The following is a 25,545-nucleotide window of genomic DNA, read 5'->3' as shown; positions in this document are numbered from 1 at the left end:
GCTAGGCCCCGCCCTCCTGGCAAAGAGCTTTTTAGCCCTTGGCGGGCGCCGTAGTCGTCAACCCCTTGGTCTGACTCTTTCTGCGCCAGCTGGAAGTGCGCATTGTAGCGCGCGGTGGGGGGGGGCTGTCCTGCTCCCTCCCACGCTTAGCTCGCGGCCTCTGCAGTCAGACCCCCAGAGGTGGGAAGAGTTATCACTTTCTGGATCTCTCGTCTACTGCATTGGCCCCTGCGTTAACGGTCCCTTGTGCTACGGCCAGTGAGGCTGCGATTGTTCCAGCGCCCCGGTGCGAGGAGAGCAGCTTCTGCTCTCTGCGGACCTGGCGGGAGGGTGCGGGCGGACGCTCCAGGCAGAGTCTCCGCGCGTCTTTCCTCCTCCTGGTTCTCCCCCCAACCCCATCCGCATCCCCCGCCCCCTCCTAGCTCTGCGCTTTCTCCCAGGCTGCGGGCAGACCGCTCCATACAGCTGCAGCACCCGAGTCTGGACAGCCTGCGGGAGGCACACACGCCCACACCCACTCCGCCTGGCCGCATCCTTGCCCAGCATGTCTGCGCTCGAGTGGTACGCCCACAAGTCCCTGGGCGACGGCATCTTCTGGATTCAGGAACGCTTCTATGAGTCTGGCAACCGCGCCAACATCTGGCTGGTGCGCGGCTCCGAGCAGGACGTGGTGATCGACACAGGCCTGGGGCTGCGCAGCCTCCCGGAGTACCTGTACTCCTCCGGCCTCTTGCAGGACCGCAGGGCCAAAGAGGATGCGGCTTGCCGGCCACTGCTGGCTGTGGCCACCCACGTGCACTTCGACCACTCCGGCGGCCTCTACCAGTTCGACCGGGTGGCGGTGCACCGCGCCGAGGCCGAGGCGCTGGCTCGCGGGGACAACTTTGAGACCGTGACCTGGCTCTCCGACAGTGAGGTGGTGCGGTCGCCGAGCCCGGGCTGGAGGGCCAGGCAGTTCCGAGTGCAAGCGGTGCAGCCCACCCTCATCCTGCAGGATGGTAATGGTTCCTCACGGGCGCGCGTTCTCATTAAGGGAAGGGACTGGGGAGAAACTGTCCGAGGGATGCTTGTTGCAGACCTGCTCGGCTGTAAGGTGTCATATCGCAGAAACACTACTTCTGTTTCTCCCTTCCCTGAGTCAGAAGCCCACTCGACCATAGAGTCTTTGGAAGGCCATTGCAGCCTTCCCTACCAGAGACAAGCTCCGGCACCTTGTAGTAATGCTGAGTACTCGACTGAAAGCCGGCCCCACCCCCTAGTCAGTTTCCTGTGTAAGGTACGGTATGTAGTAACACTATAGAGACTTCTGACTAGGATTCCCATTCTTTTCCCGAACATAAGTCTGACATTTCCAGGCACTTTTCTAGCGAAAAGACTTTTAAGGAATGACGCCTCATGGAGAGTGCATGTCATGTTCTATGCATTTGAGAACTGCTGACTTCATCCGCCCGGTATGAACAATTCCCACCTGTAGTCTTAGAAAGCCGTTAGAAAGCAGTGGTTCTCATCTGCTCATGCATCTTTATCTTCCAGATAGGTTTCTGTTCTTGATGTTGCCTCACAAGAGAAAAAACTTGATTGTGAACATAAAAAGTAGAATATGTCTGAGTCTTATGTTATGACAGCTCTCTGTTCTGGTTGAAAGCAAGGCCTGAGAAAGATTAATAAGGAGGCTATTTCCCGTAATGGTGCAGTATGTGGACTAATGCATAGATAACCTTGGGCCTCTTTGGCTCTGTGAAAAACAGGATGGTGTTCAGAAAGAAACTAATGGAATAAAATAGTGTAGGGTTCCAGCCCTTCCAACCTCACAGTCACTTAAATAATTGAGCCAGTTGGTCACAGCAGTGATATTTGTATATTAATTTCTTTTTTCTTTTTAGAATGCTTCTGTTGATTTTATCCTCACAACACATTTGAAGTGAGGCTACTGACTCCCTATTAAATGGCTTGTCTAGAGTCCACAGAGCAAGATACAGACAAAAGCTAGGATTGCAACCCAGGCACAATAGATCAAAGCATGCAGATCATACATAAATCCTACTCCATAAATATATTATGGTAATTCTGAGTAGGAGGTGAAACCCTCTTTCCTTTCTATCTTGAAACTATTTTATTTTCCAAATTAATTTATTAAACCGTTCCTCTAAGAGGCAGAAAAATCCAGTTGCTGCAGTACAATAAGTCTCACTTTTATGACCAACCAGTATGACAAATAATGAAGTACTTTACAAAAATGCGTTTATCTTACAGATGAGATCTTGATCACTTGAGACATAAAAAATAGAAAGCAAGATTCTATACCTCACACCCCACTTAAACAGTCTTTTTATTAAAATTTTAAATCTAAAGATTAAAAAAAACAATGGTTTAGATGGGAGTCTTACGTTACCTGACAATTTGAGGTGAAAGAAAACTAAATTTACATTAAAGGTACTTTTAATTACTGTATTTCTTGGTGGAATTGATACTTTTAGAGGTAGGATTTCCATGCAGTTGATGGGTATTCAGACTAAATTAACACCCAGCTCCCCCCCTCAAAAAAAGTTTACATTAGTATTTAAAATATATTTAAATTGTCTAAATGAATAAATGACTTTTGATTTATTTACTTTTGCTTCTGTGCCAGAAATAGGAAATCAGTGATGAAAGAATGACAGGAATTATTGTTTTATAGATGAAGCCTATAAAAAGCTTCATGATGAAGCCTATAAAAAGCTTCATGATGAAGCCTTCATTCAAGCCTGTGTCAGGCTTGAATATCATACCTGAAGTCACATAGCCAGTTAGGGAAAGAGCTCGGACTGGAAACCAGGTTTCCTAAATCCCAGTTGATGCTGGAATTACAGGATTTTGGAGTTGCAAGGGACCTGCAAGCTACCTGTGTGGTGCTTTAAGACTTTGAAAGTGTGAAATGAAAGCTTAATATTTACTAAAAACTTTGAAGGTGGTAATACTGTGTTAAATTAAAAATTGTTTTTCATTAGGAGCTGGATGTCTCACCCTCTCAAGTAGTATCTAATATCCTCTTTTCTCAGGAATATTAATTTCCTGTCTCTTCTGAATGGTGTGGCCTGCTAACTTGATATTATCATAATCCAGGTGCCTGGAAGGAGATAGAAAATATTTATATTAAAAATTCATACACAGTTGCATACACATGAACCGCACATACCTAACAGCATGAAGTCTTCATTGTTTCGGTTAGAAAATAAGGAGGCTGAATTCATTAGCTTATTACATTTCATTTACTGTATTGATGACCACCTGTCATGGAGAAGCATAAATCTGTGCAGTGTATCAGTAACCCAAAAGCTGACTTGTTTATGAGGGACAAGGAGGACAAGGAGAGATCATCATCAAGTGCATCATCTTTGATGGAAAAACAACTTGCCCTGCTAATAGTGAAATCATATCTTCCTATAAGAAGATAGCGATAAACCCTAAATTGATACAGCACATTCTTCTTGAATGGGCACACATCATTCTGCCTGTTTTTCACAATAGGCAGGCATTTTGGCCCCTATTATACATGTTTAAACAGTTTTCCTAGAGTCATCAAGATATTAGAACAGTTGTTTCAGGTAAACTTAAAAATCATTTGGGGAGGTTAAAAACAAAAAATAGATTCCAGAAGGGTAGCAGATTGAACGAACACATCTAATTTGACTCCCTCTCAAAATCCCACTAAGATTACAGCAAATGGACCATGGTTTGTCTATTTGTTTTATGTATAAATCCACATTGACTGAGGTTCTGTTTTGGATGCTGGAGAGTAAATGTGATGACTGAGTTAGCAGTTTTATCCTATGCCAGCAATAGAAAATTGGGAGCCAATCCAGTTTGCACTGCAGGAGACTTAAAAGGCTCAGGAATTAGCAGTAGCTGGTACCTTAGTGGGGGCAAAGGGAAGAAAACTAAAATAAGTAGAATTGGTTGAAAGCCATTTAAGAAGCTGTTAAAACTCTGAACTCTTCTCCCTAAGTGAATGCTCCTCTCCCCAGAGTTAGTTTGTTCTCTGGGGAGAATAAAGTAAAGGGGGTTCTTTTTTTTTTTTGACTGCGCCATGCAGCGTATGAGATCTTAGTTCCCCCACCAGGGATCAAACCCATCCTGCAGTGGAAGCGAGGAGTCTTAACCACTGGACCACCAGGGAAGTTGCAAGCAAAGGGGTTTCTTGATTGAGGGATGCCAAGCACTAATGAGCTCAGGAGTTCAGATGGAAAATGGGATAAGTGTATGTGTATATATATATACAAATAAAGAATAGATAGATAGATAGATAGATAGATAGATAGATAGATGATAGAGAGGTAATATATATGTTCTTTACTAGTTTCCCAGAAGAATGAGAGCCAGGCCTTTACCTCTCCCCCACCCAAGTAGGAAACTGGAAGAATCTTATCTGGAAAATCTGCCCAGCCCTAGAGGAAAGACTAAGATGCTGATTCCTAAGTAATCTTTGGCTTGAACTTTCTACAGTGAAGCCTAGCTCACCAGGCCCCATGCATGTGCTTCAAACAACTTTTTCATTATCCCCCCACTCTTAAACAGACAAGCAAGCATTATAAAAAATCTGAGAAAATCCTACATGAAATCAAATACTAAAACAACGTAAAGCAACTTGAGAGGAGAGGGCAATCATTAATATCATCAGGGGATAACAATCTATTGCATTCAAGATATCTGAGAGACAACAGGATGCCTTAAAAATAAGCAGCAGACAGAACAATATTCACACTCATAAAAGAACTCTTGGAATTTAAAATGTCAGAAATTATTTACTAGAATATCTGGAAGATAAAGTTGAAAAACATACAAAAGGAACAAATAGGCAAAATGAAAAGTAGGAGAGAACCAGTAAAGGACCAGTGTGAAAAATCTGACATTGGAATAATAGGAGCACAGATAGAGCAAACAGAGAAAGTAGAGGAAAAGAAACATAGTAGAGAAAATTCAAGAAAATATCCCATGATTAAGGGATGTAAATTTCCAGATTGAAAGAGCCCATGGACTTCCCTGCACAATGGATGAAAACACATCCAACCCAAGGCACATTATTACAAAATTTCAGAACACTGGGGTCAAAGAAGAGTCTACGGGCTTCCAAATTTAAAGGAAAAAAGGTCATCTAGATCACAATGGCTTTGGAGCTAGAAAAGAAGAGCTGTGCTTTATCTGACTAAAACTGATTTCCAACTTAGAATTCTAACATCCATTCCACTATCAATCAAGTTCTCAAAAAATCCCGCATGCTATTACTTAGGAAGATACTAAGATATACCTTTATCCTGTTTACTCCCTTCAAAATAAGGGAGTAAACCAAGAGGAAGATACGGAGTAAAGGAAACAGGAGATCTAATGCAAGAGAAAGTTGAAAGGAAGCATCAGGATGATGGCAAAGGATGACACTGACAATGATAGAACCTCAGGCACAGAGTGTTCCAGATCTAAGCAGTTGAATCATTACTCTTTTGAGGGGTGAAAGGATGAGAAATGTATATATGTGTGCTGATGGTAGGTGGACAGAGGGGAGTAAAAAGAGCTACTAAAAATCCTTATATTTCATAGTGGCAGTCAATGGGCAACATCTAAAATTTAAAAACCAAGAAATGGTTATACATGAACGAAATCAGTAGAGTATATCTAATTGGGAAAACAAGAAATGGAGTATAAATATTATTTACATAACTATATCTAGTAGAGGCAACTACCAGAAGAAGTTGCTAAAATTGTTAAAAGTTGTTGCCTCTTGGGAGCAGAATTGGAGATAGAGCCAGGATGTGGCAAAGAATATTTTAAGTGCTTCTGAAGTTTTTTATTTGAAATATGTACATCTAGTTTGTTGGTTAAAAATGAAATAAAAATTAAAAATTGGGGATGCCAAGATGGGAAAGGGTATTTAAGCAGCCAAGAGAAGTCTAGTATGGTTGGAATCTGGTGACAACTGGGTTAGCATGAGGGCTTGGAAGGATAGTGTGTGTATATATATATTTTTATATATATTTATATATGGTATACGTATGATACATTTCATAGGCAGTTTTGGTTCTTATAAGAGAGGTCTTGATGACCTCTATATGTGAGCATTATAAGCGTAAGGGAGGCATTTATAAAGCCATAGGGTAATGGCAGATCTAGTAATATTCAGTCACTATGGCCTTATCAATTGCTTATAGTTGGTATCCATTTTGATAGGTGGGTGCTTATGTCTTATCTGTTGCTAAGTATTTTGAGTATCACCTTGCCTTGAATATCAAAAACCCATAAGACTCTACCCCTCCATCGGTAATTCTCTAGAGCTCCTTTTTTAGCATCGAACTTCCCTCATTCCTTTCCTTCCTGTACATTTATTAAACAATCTGTCTCCAACAGCTCTATTATTAAATCAACTTAGCTATAATTTCCTTTACCTTACTTGCCAATCATACAGGAAATGGCAGTGGTTTGTGAGCCCCAGGAGCACTTTGAATCTGGAACTATTATCCTGTGAAGGAATCTGGCCCCTTATGACTAGAATGTGGGGAACTTTGGGAGTACCTGATTCCATTTTAATGTAATTTTGGGATTCAAGGCAAGACCAGAACAATCCCTACTCCCATCCCGGGCCCCACTGATCTGTTTTGTGTCACTATAGTTTTGTTTTTCTGAAAATTTTCTGCAAATGTAATCATATAATATAGTTTGTGTCTCCTTTCATTTGGCATACTGTTTTGGAGATTCATCCATGTTGTTTTATCTATTAATAATTCCTTTCTATTGCTGAGAAATAACTCATTTATGGATATAACACATTTTATATATTCACCTGTTGAAGGAAATTTGAACTTTCTAGTTTGAAATTGTTATGTATAATGCAGCATGAAAATTTGCATATAAGCCTTTGTGTGGATGCATGCTTTCATTTCCTTGGTAGATAGCTAGAAATGGAATTCCTGGGTTGTATGGTAAATGTATGTTAAATGTTTAAGAAGGTGCCAAACTGTTTTCCAAAGTGCTATACCATTTTACATTCCCAAGCGCAGTGTATAAGAGATCCAGTTTCTCCATATCTCTGTCAATGCTTGATTTTGTCAGTCCTTTGATTTTAGCCATTCTAGTGAGTATGTAGTGGTATTTCACTGAGGTTTAATTTGCATTTCCCTAATGGCTAATGACATTGAGCATCTTTTCAGGTACTTATTTGCTATTCAAATATCTTCTTTGTTAAAGGGTCTATCAAAACTTTTCTCTTTTTTAAAAATTGAAAAATTGTTTTCTTATTGAGTTGTAAGAGTTCTTTATATACTCTGAATTCAAGTCCTTTATCAGATATACGTTTTGCAAGTATTTTCTCCCAGTGTGTGGCCTGCCTTTTCATTTTCTTAATGGTATCTTTTTAAGCAAGAAAGTTTATAACTTGGATGAAGTCCAATTAGTAATTTTTCCTTATGTTTTATGCTTTTTGTGTCATATCTAAGAGTTCTATGACTAGCCCAAGATCACAAAGATTTTCTTCTGTTTTTTTTTTTCCTAGAAGCTCTCACATTTAGGATTATGATCCATTTGGAGTTAATTTTTGTTAATATTGTGAAGTAAGGGTTGAGAGGTGCTTATTGTTTATTTGCATATATATATATATCCAAAGTATTCCACTCTAATTTGTTGAAGAGACTATCCTTTTACCCAGTGAATTATCTTAATTGATACTTTTGTCAAAAATCCACTGACCATATATGTGAGTGTTTTCTTCTGGACTCTAGTCTCTTTCAATGATTATGTCTATCATTTAACCAGCACCACACTCTCCTGATTATTGCAACTTCGTTATAATTCTTGAAATTAGATTAAGTCCTCCAACTTTATACCTCTATTTCAAAATTGTTTTGGCTATTCTAGGTCATTTGCATTTCCATATAAATTTCAGAGGCAGATTTTCAATTTCTGTAAAAAAGCATGTCAAGGTTTTGATTGAGATTCTTGAACCTATAGATCTACACTGACCATTAAAGTAGTCACTAGCCACATGTAGCTATCTAATACAAATTTAAATTAATTAAGATTGATTAAAATTAAAAATTTAGTTCCTTGTTGCACTAGCTTTATTTCAAGTACCATTAGCCACATGTAGCTGGTGGCTACCATATTGGACAGTGTTGATACAGAACATTTCCATTATCTTAGAAAGTACTATTACACAGTGCAGTTATAGGAAAAACTGGATTTAATTACCATCCTAACAGCTTTGAGTCTTCCAATCAATGGATATGGCATGTTTCTCCTTTTGCTTAGATCCTCTTTAATTTCTCTTGAAAGTGTTTCTGTAGTTTTCAGTGTACAAATATAACAAAACACCTTTTTCATGTGCAATTGAAAAGAATGTGTACTTCACTGTTTTGGTGTAAACTATTTTATATATGTCAGTTTTATATAGGTCAAGCTGGTTGATAGTGTTGTTTAGGTCTTCTGTATCCTTACTGATTTTCAATCTACTTGTATTATGAATTATTCAGAGAGGACTATTCAAATCTCTAAGCACAGTTGTTGAACTGTTTATTCTTATTTTAATTATGCCAGTTTTTATTTGAAGAATTTTTAGTCTCTATTTTAGGTACATATGCATTTAGAATTTTTTGTCATGTATTGACCTAATGTATAGCCTCATAAAATGTACCTCTTTTCTCTAGTAATATTCTTATATAAAAATCCATTTTGTCTGACAGTATTGCCACTCTAGTTCTCTTATTGTTAATATATATTTTTTAATTTATTTATTTAATTTATTTATTTTTGGCTGCGTTGGGTCTTCATTGCTGCATGCAGGTTTTCTCTGGTTGTGGCTAGAAGGGGCTACTCTTAGTTGCGGTGCATTTCTTCATTGTGGTGTCTTCTCTTGTTGCAGAGCACGGGCTCTAGGTGCGCGGGCTTCAGTAGTTGTGGCATGTGGGCTCAGTAGTTGTGGCGCACGGGCTTAGTTGCTCCATGGCATGTGGGATCTTCCTGGACCAGGGCTCGAACCCGTGTCCCCTGCATTAAGTTAAGGCGGATTCTTAACCACTGCGCCACCAGAGAAGCCCTTATTGTTAATATTCATATGGTATAATTTTTCAAACTATTTTTGTCTTTGATTTTATAGTTCCTCTCGTAGACTGCATACATATCTCACTTTTTAATCTAGTCTGACAATCTCTGCCTTTGATTAGAGTGTTTATCCCTTTCATATTTAATATAATTATTGGTATGGTTGTATTTAGGTCTGCCATTTTGTTATCTGTTTTCTGTGTCTCATTTCTTGTTTATGTCTTTGTTTTTCCTTTATTTTCTTCTTTTATGTTTAACAATTCCTGATTATTACACCATTTTAATTTCACTATTAGTTTTAGCTACATTTCTTTGATTTTTTTCTGTATATGTGTATGTTTGTACTAGAGATAACAATATGAATATTTTAACTTATTATGATTTACCTAAATTAGTACTGATTTAAATCCAGTAAAAGAGCAATTTGTATTCATATAGCTCAGTTTCCTCCCCACTGTCAAATAACTGGGAAGAGTGTGAGATTTTACCATACTTGCAGGTTAGTAAGTTAGCCTGCCACAGTTTCATGGATTCTGACAGAAGACATGAGGTTCCTGGGTCAGAGACTAACAACAGTTTATTACAGCAATACCAGTAGCCAGAGCATCATCATTTGTACTGATTCCTCAGGCCTTAATTTCCATAGAGTGACAAAACAAAGGGCAAAAATAGAATACTGTTCACTAGAGCACCATTCATGAATTGTGTCACCAGATACTAGTACAATGGATATTCTGAAAAATGAGGTTTTGGGTCAAATAAATTTGAGAAACTATACAGCCATATCTCCCTTGTGTTATGTCCACAATGTACGTTAGCATATTAAATGTACATTAGCATATCTTGCAGAAAAGAAAGCTGCTTAATTTTCTTTGAAGGAAGAGTTTTCAAAATTATTTGACCACAGAATCTTCTTTTCTTTTATATATTATAACAACCAGCAGAAATTGTGTTTCACTGTTTACTTTGGCAAACACTGGTCTAGCAAACAACAGAAATGAAATATAGGCAACTTATTTTAAATCATCAATAAGAAGTAGGTATTTTTAAAATAAAAGTAAAATAAGTTCATCCTTCCCAACATCTTTGAAACCGTTGTGTTCTTCTATTCTTTAAGTGATTGAAGTCAAATATATAACATGTTTATCTGTAAATTCTGTTTCCATTTTTAGGGGATGTGATCAACCTTGGTGACAGACAGCTCACTGTTATGCACATGCCTGGTCATTCTAGGGGCAGTATTTGCTTACATGACAAAGACCGAAAGATTCTCTTCAGTGGAGACGTCGTGTATGATGGATCACTGATTGACTGGCTCCCATACAGCAGGATAAGTGACTATGTTGGAACCTGTGAACGTCTGATAGAATTAGTGGACAGAGGTCTGGTAGAGAAGGTGCTTCCTGGGCACTTCAATACCTTTGGTGCTGAAAGGCTTTTTCGATTGGCTTCTAACTATATTTCAAAAGCTGGGATATGTCACAAAGTTTCTACTTTTGCCATGCGATCTCTTGCAAGTTTAGCCCTACGTGTAACAAATTCTAGGACCTCACCCTAGTATTTAATTCTGTAAATTAATCCAAATAATTCTGTGTTATTTAAAATAGTGAGCATTTTAAGAAGTGCTTTTTTTTTTTTTTTAAGAAGTGCTTTTTTACTACTACTATGTATTAGAGAAAAAAAGGTTGAGAATGAATAAGCCAAAAACGGAACTTCTTAGTTTAAATTTTTTCTTTTTTCCAAATAAGAAACCACTTAAATAAGCTTATAATTTGCCAAAGCTTGTAATTTGCCATCATTCTGTAATATTTGTTCTAGAAATGATATAGAGGTATATGGGGAAGCAAGGAGGCATTTTGCAGTAAGAGAAAGAACTATCCTTGCGTCTCATTTCTCTCATTTTATTTCCTAGATGACCTAGAAAAAAGAGAATAAAGAGTTTTATGTTTATACTCCAAACTTGATATTTTTAATATATTATTTGAAGATAAAGGTTTTTGGGCTTAAAGTACATTGGAACTCAAAACTTAAACTAACATTTAGAATGACAGCTAAAACAATCCATTGTTATGGTACAGAATTTTTATGCTTCATTTTATTTATTCTTAATGTAATTATAGTGTACATTATGTGTTATGTAATTTTATGTACAAAAAACAGTGAATTTTGTTTTATTGCAAAGCTTTAAATATAAATTGCAGAGTGCTTCAGTAAAAAAAAACTACTATATATTGTTGTTTGTTATTAAGTAAGTGTAATACTTTCAGTTGTAAAAGTGAAATTCAAATGTCTGTAATCTAACTATAAGTTGTCGGATTTCTCAAAAGGACACTGTCAGGCAAATTTGAAAATATACACATTAAGAGTAATTTTTAAATTATATCCTATTTTAATAATAACAGCTATAATAAACAAAATTTTTCTTTTTAAATAGCAGCTGTAGTATATGTGTCATATTTTATAGCACCAAACAACATCCTAATATAAACCATTCTTTTACTTAACATAACATACATATTTGCCACAGAAGGCTTTTCAAATTAATTGCAAAATGTGCATTAGATATTGACTTAGAGTGAATTGCCTTTTTTATCCTGATTCACAACACCTATTCCTGTTCAGTATTCTTTGTCTTGAATGAAAAGAAGTCTACATTTATAAAGATATAGGAAAGATTATCCCACTATTTAGTAAAATATTTTAGTTTGGTACTCTTAATAATTTATTGAAAAGCCTTTTGGAATATTTCATGAGGGTTTTTTAAACAGTTTTTTCACTGCCTTTTTATTATTGACATAGCCAAAATCAAACTCAGATAGCTTTGGAAATCAGATTTTTTAGTATTAGGAAGGTCCAGCAATTTTGATTTCTGAAAAAATATGAAACTTTTCCTACCCTACACCCCACTCAGGTTCTTTAGTCTTTTATTCATTCCACACACACACACACCCCACATGCAAACACACAGTTACATACATACATGCATACATTGTGCTAAACACTGTGGAAGCTTAAAAAGTCAGAGACTATATCCTAGCTGGAAGTAGAAGACAAACAAAACTTGAATAATAGTATATGCAGGTTGAAGTTAATACAAATTACACATGCGTGTCAGGGACATAAATGGAGGGGTGTGAAGTTTGGTTAGGGAAAGGTTCCTGGAGGAGGAGATTTTGAGTCAGATTTGGAAGGATGATTTGTTGGGTGGTGAGGGTAGAAAACAAGAATGGGGTTGTTTCTGCATCCTCAGTGCTAAGAATAGGGATGGAAGTATTGCTGTCTAGAGTAGGCTATTCCTTGTGTCAATTCAATTTTCCGGTGTCTTAGATCTTCTAAACACCAAGCATTTAGCATAAGAAAGATGGGTCTGTGATTGTGTATATAAGAATCATCCTTAAGACAGACAAGCTGTACTGCCACATGCCACAAAATGAACCCTTACTTAAAATCAGCAAGGAAGCCATGGTTGTTGAAATGAAGAATATCATGGGAATTTCTCTATGACAGTCATTCAAGGCAGTAGGTCTGTTTTAATTGATAGTGCAACATCAAGAACATAGATTTGGTCCAGGGCAACTACAAACTATATCACTTAATGAGCCTTAAATATAGCCATTATTTTTATATCAATAGCACAAGAGAAAACCAAAAGTCCTTAACCATTGACCATTTTATCATATTTTAGGACTTTTTTTAAAAATCAGGTTATAGTAGGCACTAAGTTTTATTGAAAAATATTTAAACCGATGAAGGCTTTCCTTATTTCTTCAAAGTGCGATTTTTTCAAAGCACATTGATTTTATTTTTAAATTTCCCAATTTTTTTCCTAGTTTTTCAAATTGTACCAAAACATAAGACTGTGATATTTTGCTATTGCTTCAATGTGGGTAAATTAGGGAAAGGATGTATCATTCATTTAGTGCCCATGCTATGCATTTTAAAATAGGCATTATTTAATTTAATCCTGGCCCCAGTGCCAAGAAGTAATTGACCAGCCAAACAACACAACTTTGGACAAAGCTGGTAACTGAACACAAGTCTGTCTGTCTCCCAAGCTGTACTCTTTCTCTTATACCTGCACAATAACATAAAACTGGCAAAGTGTATTTTTACTTTTCAAGATGCCACATGTGCCAAGAATAAATCAAGTGATGTTAAAGCATAATAGCATATTTTAAAGAAGCTTTAAAAATATATATTTTCACCCTGACAGTGACCCTTGTTGTAATTTATGGTTTGGGGAAGTAATATTATGTAAGTATAATTCAAAGTTGTCAAAACCTAAGACATTTAGAAATAATTTTTATTATTCATTTTGTTAATAACTTAATTTTTGGAAATTCAGTTTCCTTATTTGGTGTTTCCTTTTAACTGAGAAGTCTAAAACAAACAAAACCTTGTGTGTTATCCTGATATAGTTGAATAAATGATTATGTGTAGTTGTTCTTATATGGATAGTAATATGAATGTGACATGCACAAATTGTCCTCATAATTTTCAAATAAGTGTAAGTAAACATTTATGTGGTAACTATTAAAGTGGACGTTTTATTTCAATCTATAGTTGGTATTTTTTATAATGTTAGCAAATTTCCATTTAATGTCTTGCAAGGTTATTTTCTATATGAAGTGCAGTTTTGAAAAGCTTGTAATAAATAAGATGTAAATCCCTAGGCAAGAATAGAGAACCCAGAAACTGAATAATACCTGTATAAGCCTTAAGTAGTTAATAAATATAGCATTTCAAATAAATGGATAAAAGAGGGACTATTTAATATATATTTTAGTTGTTGATGTGGGAAAAAAGGCCCCTGCCATCATAAAAATAAATTCCAAATGGATTAAACATCTAAATGTAAAAAAGCAGAATCACATGTGTACTGAAAGAAAATTTTAATCATGTTTAAGACATTAGGATAGGGAAGATCTTTTCTATATAGAAACAAAAAGCAAAACTATATCAAAATTTAAAATGTCTTAGAACTCAGATGTCATAATGAAAGTTAAAGAGGGAGAGAAATTTAAAAATATTCCTACCTTGTGTAACAGAAAAAAAATTTAAAACAAATACAAAGAATGCCTACAAATCAACAAGAAAAAGGTAAACTAATGTATGGGAGGAAAGACCTTTCCTTTACCCTCTTAGATTCTGAGGCTGGGCCTGAGAATTAAACTTACAAAAGAGATTAACAGGAGCAAAGCATACAAATTTTATTTGACGTTAATATTTTTACATGTACACAGAGGTTAATATATATGAAATATAAACCCAAAGGAATGGATAGGCTTGAGCGCATGTATACCATTTTAGCAAAGAAAGACAAACTGGAGAATGATGAGACAGGAAAAAGGGGCTTGAGCTAGGGTTGATAAATTGTGGAAACTAATGAAATACAACTTTTTTTTTTTTTTTTTTTAATTTTTGGCTGTGTTGGGTCTTTGCTGCTCGCGGGCCTTCTCTAGTTGTGGCGAGCGGGGGCTACTGTTTGTTGCAGTGCTAGGGCTTCTCCTTGCAGTGGCTTCTCTTGTTGCAGAGCACAGGCTCTAGGTGTGCGGGCTTCAGTAGTTGTGGCATGTGGGCTCAGTAGTTGTGGCTCGTGGGCTCTAGAGTGCAGGTTCAGTAGTTGTGGCGCATGGGCTTAGTTGCTCCTCAGCATGTGGGATTTTCCTGGACCAGGGATCAAACCCGTGTCCCCTGCATTGGCAGGTGGATTCTTATCCACTGCGCCACCAGGGAATTCCCAGGGTTATTTTAATGGATTTTTTTTATACAGGTTAATCTTGATGTTGGATCCCCATCTCCAGTGATAAGAATGTTCTCCTTGTCCTGGTACAGGGAGGGCATCTTTCTCAAGGGAAGTTTTATGCCCTGCTTTGAGTAGTAAGGGGGAAGTCAGAGAGTCTTTCCTGTATTTGCTTTTTCTCAATTGCCTTCAGCTTAATCAGTATGCCAAAGTGATATATTTTAGGGTGGCATGTTCTGATACCCTTCACTACCTATTAGAAAAATGGGTAAATTATATAAACAGGTTAGTCATAGAAGAGGAAACACAAAAGGCCAATAAACATAAAATTATCCTGAACCTCACTAGTAATCAGGGAAATGCAAATTTAAGCAATGAGATAGTTTAACCAGATTGAGAAATGTGGAGAATATGGAGTGTTGGCAAGGGTAAGGTAAGTGGATATTTTCATGCTGTGCTGCTAGGAGTGTAAAGTCCTCCAGCCATTTTGGGGGGCAATTTTGGAGTGTGATATGGCACATTCTGATTTTGGGTTAAGAATGGCAGGTATAGCACACCTTAATTTCTGCCCCTTTCTGAAACTCAGTAAAATGACAAGGAAGGCTTTTTTTGTTTTTTTTCAAGCGGCATAAACTAACAACAGCAAGAATGTAAAGGACCCAACAGCATCAACATTTTGGACATTGGAAAGCTGATAGAGAAACAAAAGCTAATTTGGCAAACACAAGAAAGCTGAAAACAGGAACGTGGAAAGCAAAGAAGCAATCCTTTACAACACAACTCCCCCTAAAAAGGCTTAGAAATTGATAGTAGTAGGTACCTCTAGGACTTGGAGTGAAAGTCTTTTCAAAGTTTGTTTGCAATTTAAATCAAATCCCCCCTAATTCTATACTACTAAGCAATTTCCTCTCCCTCCACCTCAAGGAAGAGTGGAGGCTAGTTTAGATTTACCATGAAATTAAGTAATCTTTAGGTTCAGAGCCTAGCACTGGCATGGGTCCCTTCTAAGGCCCTGGGAGGGGCCCAAGAAATGTGTTCAAATGGTCATTTTTTGGTTGGTTTTAGTTTTTTAAACTAAGTTATTTTTTATTCTCTGTCTCAAAGCCCCCAAATTTCATGAGTTTCAGACCCTGCAAAACTGGGATCTGCTCCTGACTAGAGGATTATTATGTGAGGAGGATTAAATAGGATCTCTACTCAAAAGAAACTAGACATTGTTAAGCCAGGGTCCTATACTAAAAAGAGAGGGATTTAGCAAAGCTTAATGTACAGTGAAGTTTGTATAATAAAAGTTCACATTCCCAGACTCCTCTAACCTAGCTTAAAGAATGCTGGCAACCAAGATTTACCCTCTAGACAGTAGATTTTAAAAGCTGTTTCTTAAAAAGTTGACTCCCCACAGAAAAGACCTAATGATACTGAATCTAGAGTCCCCAAAGAAAGGTTCCTGTGAGATTACCCTACAATGCAGTGCACAATTGCTAAGCCTCCCTTCCTTAGCACCTTCACACATGGAATTGTAAAGTCTTCTACTCTTAAGTTTAAATATATACACCAAGAGCCAGCATCTTATGGAAAACTGAAAGAATAAATGGAAATAAATGAAAAAAAAAAACCCACTTAAAGCAGTAAGAGAATTTAACAAAGTAGCAGGATATAAAATTAACATAAAAAATATACAGTCTTCACCAAAGAAGATATACAGATGGCAAATAAGCATATGAAAAGGCGCTCCATATCATATGTCATCAGGAAAGTGCAAATAAAAATGAGATATCACTACAGACCTACTGGGATGGCCAAAATCCAGGATACTGACAACACCAAATGGTGGTGAGAATGTGGAGCAACAGGAACTCATTCATTGCTGGTGAGAATGCAAAATGATACAGCCACTTTGTAAGAATATTGGCACATTCTTACAAGACATATTCTTACTAAATGATCTGATTGTGCTCCTTGGTATTTACCCAAATGAAGTAAAGATTTATGGCCACACAAAAATCTGCACATGGATGTTTATAGCAGCTTTATTCATAATTGCCAAATCTCGGAATCAAACAAGATGTCGTTCAGTAGATGAATGGATAAACTGTGGTACATCTAGACAATAGCATATTATTCAGTGCTAAAAAAGAAATCAGCTATCAGGGAGTGGCCAAGATGTCAGAGTAGGTAGATCCTGAGCTCACCTCCTCTGGTAGGCACACCAAAATTACAACTAGATTATCTACAGAGCAACTATTGATGAGAAGGACCAGCAGACTAGCAGAAAAAATCTTCTACAACTAAAAATGTAAAGAAGGAACCACAGTGAGACAGGTAGGAGGGGCAGAGATGTGGTATAATTAATACCTGTACCCACCAGTGGGCGATTCACAAACAGGAGAATAATTACAACTGCAGAGTTTTTCTCCAAAGAGTGAGGGATCTGAGCCCTACATTGGGCTTCTCAGCCCAGGGCTCCTGCACCAGGAAGACAAGCCCTCAGAGTGTTCGGCTTTGAAGGCCGGCAGGGTTTACTTTTGGGAGACCCTTTTGGGAAATACAGACTCCACTCTTAAAGGGCACACACAAAATCTCACATGCTTTGGGACCCAAGGCAGAAGCAGTAATTTGAAAGGAGCCTGGGTCCAGACCTCCCTGCTGATCTTGGAGAGCCTCCTGGAGAGGAAGGAGGCAATGGGACATCACATTGGGACAGACACTGACTGCAGCCATTTGGGGGAGTCATTCTACCATGAGGACACATGTGTTGGCAAGATGAACTTAATAGATGTATATAGAACATTCCATCCAAAAGCAGCAGCACCTACTGCTGCTTTTCAAGTGCACATGGAACATGCTCCAGGATAGATCACATGCCAGGCCACAAAACAAATCACAGTAAATATAAGAAAACGGAAATATCCAGCACCTTTTCCAACCACAATGCTGTGAGACTAGAAATCAACTATAAGAAAAAAAAAAAAAAACCCACAAAAAATACAAACCTGCGGAGGCTAAATAATATGCTGCTAAACAACTAATGGATCACTGATGAAATCAAAGAGGAAATCAAACAATAACTGGAGGGACTTCCTTGGTGGTGCCATGGTTAAGAATCCACCTGCCATTGCAGGGGACATGGGTTTGAGCCCTGGTCCGGGAAGATCCTACATGCCGTGGAGCAACTAAGCCTGTGCGCCACAACTGTTGAGCCTGCGCTCTAGAGCCCACGAGCCACAACTAAGGTGCCTGTGTGCCACAACTACTGAAGCCCACGTGCCTAGAGCCCGTGCTCCACAACCAGAGAAGCCACCGCAATGAGAAGCCTGCACGCTGCAACAAAGAGTAGCCCCCGCTCGCCGCAACTAGAGAAAGCCTGCGTGCAGCCACGAGGACCCAACGCAGCCAAAAATAAATAAATTAAATTAAATAAATTTAAAAAAAAATACCTGGAGACAAATGAAAAAGCAGTTCTAAAAGGGAAGTTTATAGCCATGCAAACCTATGTTAGGAAACAGGAAAAGTCTCAAGTAAACAACCTAATCTTATATCTAAAGGAACTAAAAGAAGGAGAATAAACAAAACCCAAAGTTATTAGATGGAAAGAAATCATAAAGAACAGAGCAGAAATAAATGAAATAGAGACTAAAAAAAACAATAGAAAAGGTCAAAGAAACAAAGATCTAGTTCTTGAAGAGATAAACAAAATTGACAAATCTTTAGCCAGACTCATCCAGAAGAAAAGAGAGAGGGCCTAAATCAATAAAATCAGAAATGAAAAAGGAGAAGTTACAACTGACACTACAGAAACATAATGGATCATAAGAGATTACTACAAACAACTACACAGCAATAAAATGAAAAACCTAGAAGAAATGTACAATCTCCCAATATTGAACCAGGAAGAAACAGAAAATACGAACAGACCAGTAATGAAATTGAATCAGTAACAAAAAAAAACTCCCAACAAACAAATGCCAAAACCAGATGGCTTCACAGGTGAATTCTACCAAACATTTAGGGAAAAGTTAACACCTATCCTTCTCAAACTATTCCAAAAAATTGCAGAAGAAGGCGCCCTTCTGTACTCAATGCACGAGGTCAGCATCACCCTGATACCAAAATCAGATAGAGAATGTCAGACAGAGAAAGGCAAATACTGTATAATTTCACTCATATGTGGAATCTTAAAAAACAAAACAGGCAGTCGCTGCAGGTGTTAGCTCTGGTGCAGGCAGCTCTGGCTGAGCTTCCACTCCTGGACGGACCGACGGACTGACGAGGTGCCGCGCTCCCACCGGCCTCCTCCGACCGCCCGGCGGCAGGCGACCGCCCCGGGCGATGCAGCAGGCAACACTGCTGAGCCCAAGCCCGAAGGCGGCCGCCTGGCGACGGCTTTTCAAGATTTTTCTCCTTTTTGCAGGACTTCTGGTTAAAGTTCCCGTGGGGTTGTATTTTTCCTGAAAATTACTGCTTTTCCAAAGCCTCCTGTTAATGTCCCCTGATGACAGTGGCTTTTGCGCGACCATTGTCGTGGTGGTGGGCCTGCATGTGGTGCTGGCGGGGTTCGTGTTCATCGTGTGGAAGGAGGGGATGTCTGACTGGCGGGAAGAGAAAAACGAGCAGCGCAGCCCTTGCTTCCAAGCTGCAGGCGTGGGGGGCCGGGAAGCACTGAAAGGGGTTTTCTTGTCCGTGTTTAAAAAGAAAAAGTGTGGGTTTTTTGTTTTTTGGGTTTTTTTTTTTTTTTTTTTTTCTGTTTAAGCGGGGAGGGAAATTAAGTATGTACTGCAGCTTATACTTCGGTAAAAATGCGGGCGCGGGGAGGGCTGACATCTTTCTCCACTGCCTGTTAAGGTGCCAAGTGCTTTTCGTTCTGGACATAATGCTTTTGACTGAGATCATGTCTGACTAATGTAAATATTACTGTCAGAATAGAAGCTAAGGGCTTCCCTGGTGGTGCAGTGGTTAGGAATCCGCCTGCCAGTGCAGGGGGCACGGGTTCGTGCCCCGGTCCGGGAAGATCCCACATGCCGCGGAGCGACTAGGCCCATGAACCACAACTACTGAGCCTGCGCGTCTGGAACCTGTGCTCCGCAACGGGAGAGGCCGCGATGGTGAGAGGCCCGCGCACCACGATGAAGAGGGGCCCCCGCTCGCCGCAACTAGAGAAAGCCCTCGCACAGAAACGAAGACCCAACACAGCCATAAATAAATAAATAAATAAATAGAAAAAAAAGAATAGAAGCTAAGATAAAGTAACACTAATTAGTAGGTTTAGAATTTATTTCATATTAAAATACGTGTTGTGATGTAATTTTTCTGGCTTGGCTCGAGCGACAGTTTTAAGAGTGCACCCTCATTGATGCTGCTCACAGAGATGTGGATGTACTGTTGCTGCTTTCCAACTCTGCCTACTACGTGGCCTATTACGATGATGAAGTTGACAAAGTAAACCAGTATCAACGACTAAGTCTAGAAGACCTGGAAAAAATTGAAATAGGTCCTGAACCCACTCTTTCCGGTAAGGCAGAGTTCTGCTGCATGCGACTGCACTACAGATATAAAGAAGCAAGTGGCTATTTCCACACCCTGAGAGCTGTAATGCGCAATCCAGAAGAGGATGGAAAAGATACCCTTCAGTGCATTGCAGAGATGCTGCAGATCACCAAGGAAGCCATGGGATTAGATGTACCTATAATAGAGAAAAAGCCTGAGAGGAAGAGCAGTAGACCTCATGAAGACATCATTGGCATCAGATCTCAAAACCAAGGCTCTTTGGCCCAGGGGAAAATTTTTTAATGAGCAAATTGTCATCTCTAAATCAAAAAGTGAAACAGACCAAATCCAATGTAAATATTGGCATTCTACGAAAGCTAGGAAACTTTACAAAACCTGAAATGAAAGTTAACTTTCTAAAACCAAACTTAAAAGTAAATCTTTGGAAATCAGATAGTAGTCTTGAAACCATGGAAAACACTAGTGTGATGGATAATGAAGCCCAGGCAGAGTCAGACGGGGAAATGTCTTCAGATAATGACTCATACCACTCTGATGAATTCTTTACAAATTCCAAGTCTGATGAAGACAGGCAGCTAGCAAACTCTTTAGAGAATGTGTGGCCAGTAGACTATGTTCTTCCTAGTTGTGGTATAATTGCTTCAATACCTCAATTAGGCAGTCCATCCCAGTCTTAGCAGCACTGATATTAGCAGTTATGTTCCTTCAGAGGTTACTCTTGTTCATGAAAGTGGGCTTGGAGAAGGCTATGCGTCTTCTTTGAAGAAAAGTCCTTCTGCTGCCAACATACACATATTGACTGGCTTTGCCTAGCCCATGGATATTTATTGCCACAGATTTGTTCAAGATGCACAAAACAAAATGACCCAGCTGTCAGAAACCAGGTCTGTTTCTCAGCTGGCTAGTGAGGAAGGAAATCAAATGACCAATCAAGTTTCTAAAGAAGAAACTCACTTTGAATCAACGGAACAGATACCTTCTCGACCATCTCAATTAGATATGTCTTTTTCTGCAGCAGGCCCACATCTTTTGTCAGTTGAACCAGGGCATTCAGTTGTATCTCAAAAGACCCCCGGCTCTGAATCTGGCACACTTGAACTTGAGAGAAGGCTTCACGTAACTCCTTCTCCTTCAGAGAGCTGTAGCAGCAGAGCAGTCTCTCCCTTTGCAAAGATTCGAAGTTGCATGGTCCAGGTTGCTAATATTACCCAAGCTGGATTAACCCAGGGGATAAACTTTGCAGTGGCAAAGGTTCAGAAGAGCCCTGCAGAACCTGAAGTAGTTAATGAAGTCCAGCAGAATGAACTTAAAAATATGTTTACTCAATGCCAGACACGAATAATTCAGATTTAGCGTTTAGCCACACAGAATCCTGTGGCTTTTATTTAATCCAAAAAAAAGGAGGTGTCATATAACCTGTACTGTCTTTGAATCTAGGGATCCCAAATTCTAATTATGTTTATTTGGAAAGGTTTTAAAAGGAGACTGAACCTGAGCAGATTTCCAAATTTGAGAGCTATGACAGTGGAAGTGCATCATCCTAGAATGTGTAGACCTAAGTAGCTTATACACTACAGAGCAGTTTGTCTCCCTAAAAGTAATTCAAGAATAGATTACTTTGGGACGTAATAACCTGAACCTTTTTTGGAGTGGGGTGGGTGGGTAGAATGTATGAAGTAGACACAAAGGGTGGACATGGATCCATTTAGGTGATTAGCATTTTTCATAATTTGTTTTGTTCTGTTTGTCAGTTCATTTCTGTGTGTTTCCTCTGCAAGGTAAATACTTAGTTTTTAGTGACTTCGAAGTGTCACTAGTATGGAGAAGCATTTTAATATAAAAACTATCGGTTTCGTTTTTGATGGCTTAACCATTCCCTATAAAGAGTTAATTGAGGGCTAATGGCGCTACAGTCAAGAAATGAATGTCCATTTGATCCTGATTTTCCTCATGTTCTACCTAAACAAATTTAAAATACTGCTACCTTGTACACCCCAAAGTCTAGGAGCATTAAGACTTGTCAGTCATAAAACCTGAGATGTGAGATGTGAATACCAGCGCCTATTAATTTTGCTCTATTTTCAGAAATGTTAAGAATGTATACATATTGGATACTGGTAATGCTTGAAAGAAGTCTTTCAAGTTGTAATTTTTTGCAGGGGGCAGTCCATAACATCCTGCGTAGATGAGCACAACTATTGAAAATTTAGTCTGAAGCACAATTGTGCTAAAATTTTAGGTTTTGTGACTGTAACCTTGACCACATGGAACCAGGGCCTTGTCTGTAAGCCTATACAGTAAGAAAGTTGCACACCTTATTCCAAACAAGTATTGGTTTGTCTGATATCTTAAGAGCCTTACTCTGTTGAAGTGATTCTCAGCTAAACATTATGTCTGTTGTTAACTTTGATATTTCTACTTTTGTTATTTATTAGTGGTATGTTTTTTTGAAGTGTCAGATGTTGTGACTATTTAAAATAAAATATCATTATAATTTAAGTGAAAAAAAATGAAAAAAGAAAACAGAAACTGTGTTATAGTTACAGAGAATAAACAGGAGGTTTGGGGTTGGGGGGAGGAAAGGGAGGAAAGAAATAGGTGAGGGAGATTAATAGGTATAAACTTCCAGTTGCAAAACAAATGAGTCAAGGGTATGAAATGTACACTGTGAGGAATATAGTCAGCAACTTTGTAATATCTCTGTGGTGACATATCGTAACTATACTTATCGTGGTAATCATTTTGAAATGTATAGAAATATTGAATTACTCTGTTGTGTAACAGGAACTAACATAGTGTTGTTGGTCAATTATACATCAAAAACAAGCAAACTAACTAACTCATAGAAAAAGAGATCAGATTTGTGGTTACCAGAGGCAGGGAGTGGGAGATGGGGAATTAGATGAAGACAGTCAGAAGGTACAAACTCCCAGTTATAAGATAAATTATTACTAGGGATATAATGTACAACATGATAAATATAATTAACACTGCTGTATGTCATATATCAAAGTTGTTAAGAAAGTAAGTCCTAAGGGTTCTCACCACAAGAAAAAAAACTTTTTATATTTCTTTAATTCTGTATCTATATGATATGATGGATTTCACTAAACTTATTGTGATAATCATTTCATGATGTATGTAAGTCAAACCATTATGCTGTATACCTTATACAGTGCTGCATATCAATGATATCTCAATAAAACTGGAAGAAAAAAAAGAAATGAGCTACCAAGCCATGAAAAGATATGGAGAAAACTCAAATGGATATTACTTAGTGAAAGAAGCCATTCTGAAAAGGTTACATACTGTATGGTTCTAGTCGTATGACATTCTGGAAAAGGCAAAACTATGGATAAAGTAAGAAGATCAGTGGTTGCCAGGGGCTGGGGTCCGGGGCAGGTATGGATAGGTGGAGCAGAAAGGATTTTTAGGGTTGTGAAAATACTCTCTGTAATACTATCATGATGGATACAAGTCATTGGACCTCTGTTCAAACCCATAGAATGTACAACACCAAGAGAGAACCCTAAGGTAAACTATGAACTTTGCATGATTATGATGTGTCAATGTAGATTTAATCAACTGTAACAAATGCACCACTCTGATGGGGGATGTTGATAACGGGGGAGGCTATGCATGTGTTTTTCTACACTAATTTTTAAAAAAATGTTTATTTTATTTTATTTTTTAAAATTTTATTTATTTATTTATTTATTTATGGCTGTGTTGGGTCTTCGTTTCTGTGCGAGGGCTTTCTCCAGTTGCGGCAAGCGGGGGCCACTCTTCACCGCGGTGCGCGGGCCTCTCACTGTCGCCGCCTCTCTTGTTGCAGAGCACAGGCTCCAGACGCGCAGGCTCAGTAGTTGTGGCTCACGGGCCTAGTCGCTCCGCGGCATGTGGGATCCTCCCAGACCAGGGCTCGAACCCGTGTCCCCTGCATTGGCAGGCAGACTCTCAACCACTGCGCCACTAGGGAAGCCCCCAATGTTTATTATTGAGGTATAATTTACATACCATAACAATCACCATGTTAAAGTATACAATTCAGTACTTTTAAGTATATTCACTAAAGTGTGCAACCAACACCACTATCTAATTCCAGAACATTTTTATCACCTTAAAAAGAAACTTTGTACCTATTAGTAATCACTCTGCATTTTCTCCCTCTGAACCTGGTAACCACTATTCTACCTTCTGCCTCCAGGGATTTGCCTATTCTGGAAATTTCAGGTAAGTGGAATCATATAATATGTGTCTTTTGAGTCTGGCTTCTTTAGTTTAGCATAATGTTTTCAAGGTTCATTCATGTTGTAGCATGTATCAGTATTTCGTTTCTTTTTAATGTCAAATAATATTTCATTGTATAATATACTACATTCTGATTATCCATTCATCAGTTGATGGACTTTTGGGTTGTTTCTAATATTAGACTACTATGAATAATGCTGCTCTGACATTCATGTACAAGTTTTTTGTGTATATGTTTTTAATTCTCTTCAACTTATTCCTGGCAATGGAATTGCTGGGTCTTATGGCAACTCTACTTTTCACTTTTTGAGGAATTGCCAAACTGTTTTGCAAAGTGGCTGCCCCATTTCATATGTCCCACCAGCAATGCATAAGTGTTCCAATTTCTCTCCATCTTCCCCAAAACTCATTGTTCGTCTTTTTTTAGAATACCATCTTAGTGTGTATGAAGGTTTAGTTGTGGTTTTGATTTGTATTTTCCTAATGACATGATATTGAGTATATTTTCATGTGCACATTGGCCATTTGTATATTTTCTTTAGATAAATGACTATTCATATCCTTTGTCCATTTTTATAGGATTTTTAAAAATTTAGTTTTAAGAGATTTTTAGATATTCTGCATAATAATAACTTTCCAGATATATGATTGCAATTTTTTCTCCCATTGTGTGAAAGTTTTTCACTTTCTTTACAGTGTCCCTTGAAGCACAAAAGTTTAAATTTTTTAAAAAATTAATTAATTAATTTTTGGCTGTGTTGGGTCTTTGTTGTTGCACGTGGGCTTTCTTTATTTGTGGTGAGCAGGGGCTACTCTTTGTTGCGGTGCGCGGGCTTCTCATTGCGGTGTCTTCTCTTGTTGCGGAGCACGGGCTCTAGGCACGCGGGCTTCAGTAGTTGTGGCGCGCCTGGGCTCAGTAGTTGTGGCTTGCGGGCTCTAGAGTGCAGGCTCAGTAGTTGTGGTGCACAGGCTTGGTTGCTCCACGG

The 25,545-nt window shown here is 38.4% G+C and overlaps 1 protein-coding gene and 1 pseudogene across 1 annotated transcript; both read left to right on the top strand.

Moving 5' to 3' along the window:
• Positions 1 to 95: 95 nt before the first annotated feature.
• Positions 96 to 13,591, top strand: MBLAC2 (metallo-beta-lactamase domain containing 2). The gene is made up of 2 exons (XM_036845345.1): positions 96 to 998; positions 10,233 to 13,591. The coding sequence occupies exons 1-2, from the start codon at positions 545 to 547 to the stop codon at positions 10,616 to 10,618; spliced, it is 840 nt and encodes a 279-aa protein (XP_036701240.1). The 5' UTR covers positions 96 to 544; the 3' UTR covers positions 10,619 to 13,591.
• Positions 13,592 to 20,095: 6,504 nt separating this feature from the next.
• LOC118892499 lies at positions 20,096 to 21,661 on the top strand (annotated as a pseudogene).
• Positions 21,662 to 25,545: the final 3,884 nt, after the last annotated feature.

This window comes from Balaenoptera musculus, chromosome 3 (genome assembly GCF_009873245.2).
Source record: "Balaenoptera musculus isolate JJ_BM4_2016_0621 chromosome 3, mBalMus1.pri.v3, whole genome shotgun sequence".
Taxonomy (NCBI): Eukaryota; Metazoa; Chordata; class Mammalia; order Artiodactyla; family Balaenopteridae; genus Balaenoptera; species Balaenoptera musculus.
This window is presented reverse-complemented; position numbering and strand designations above follow the sequence as displayed.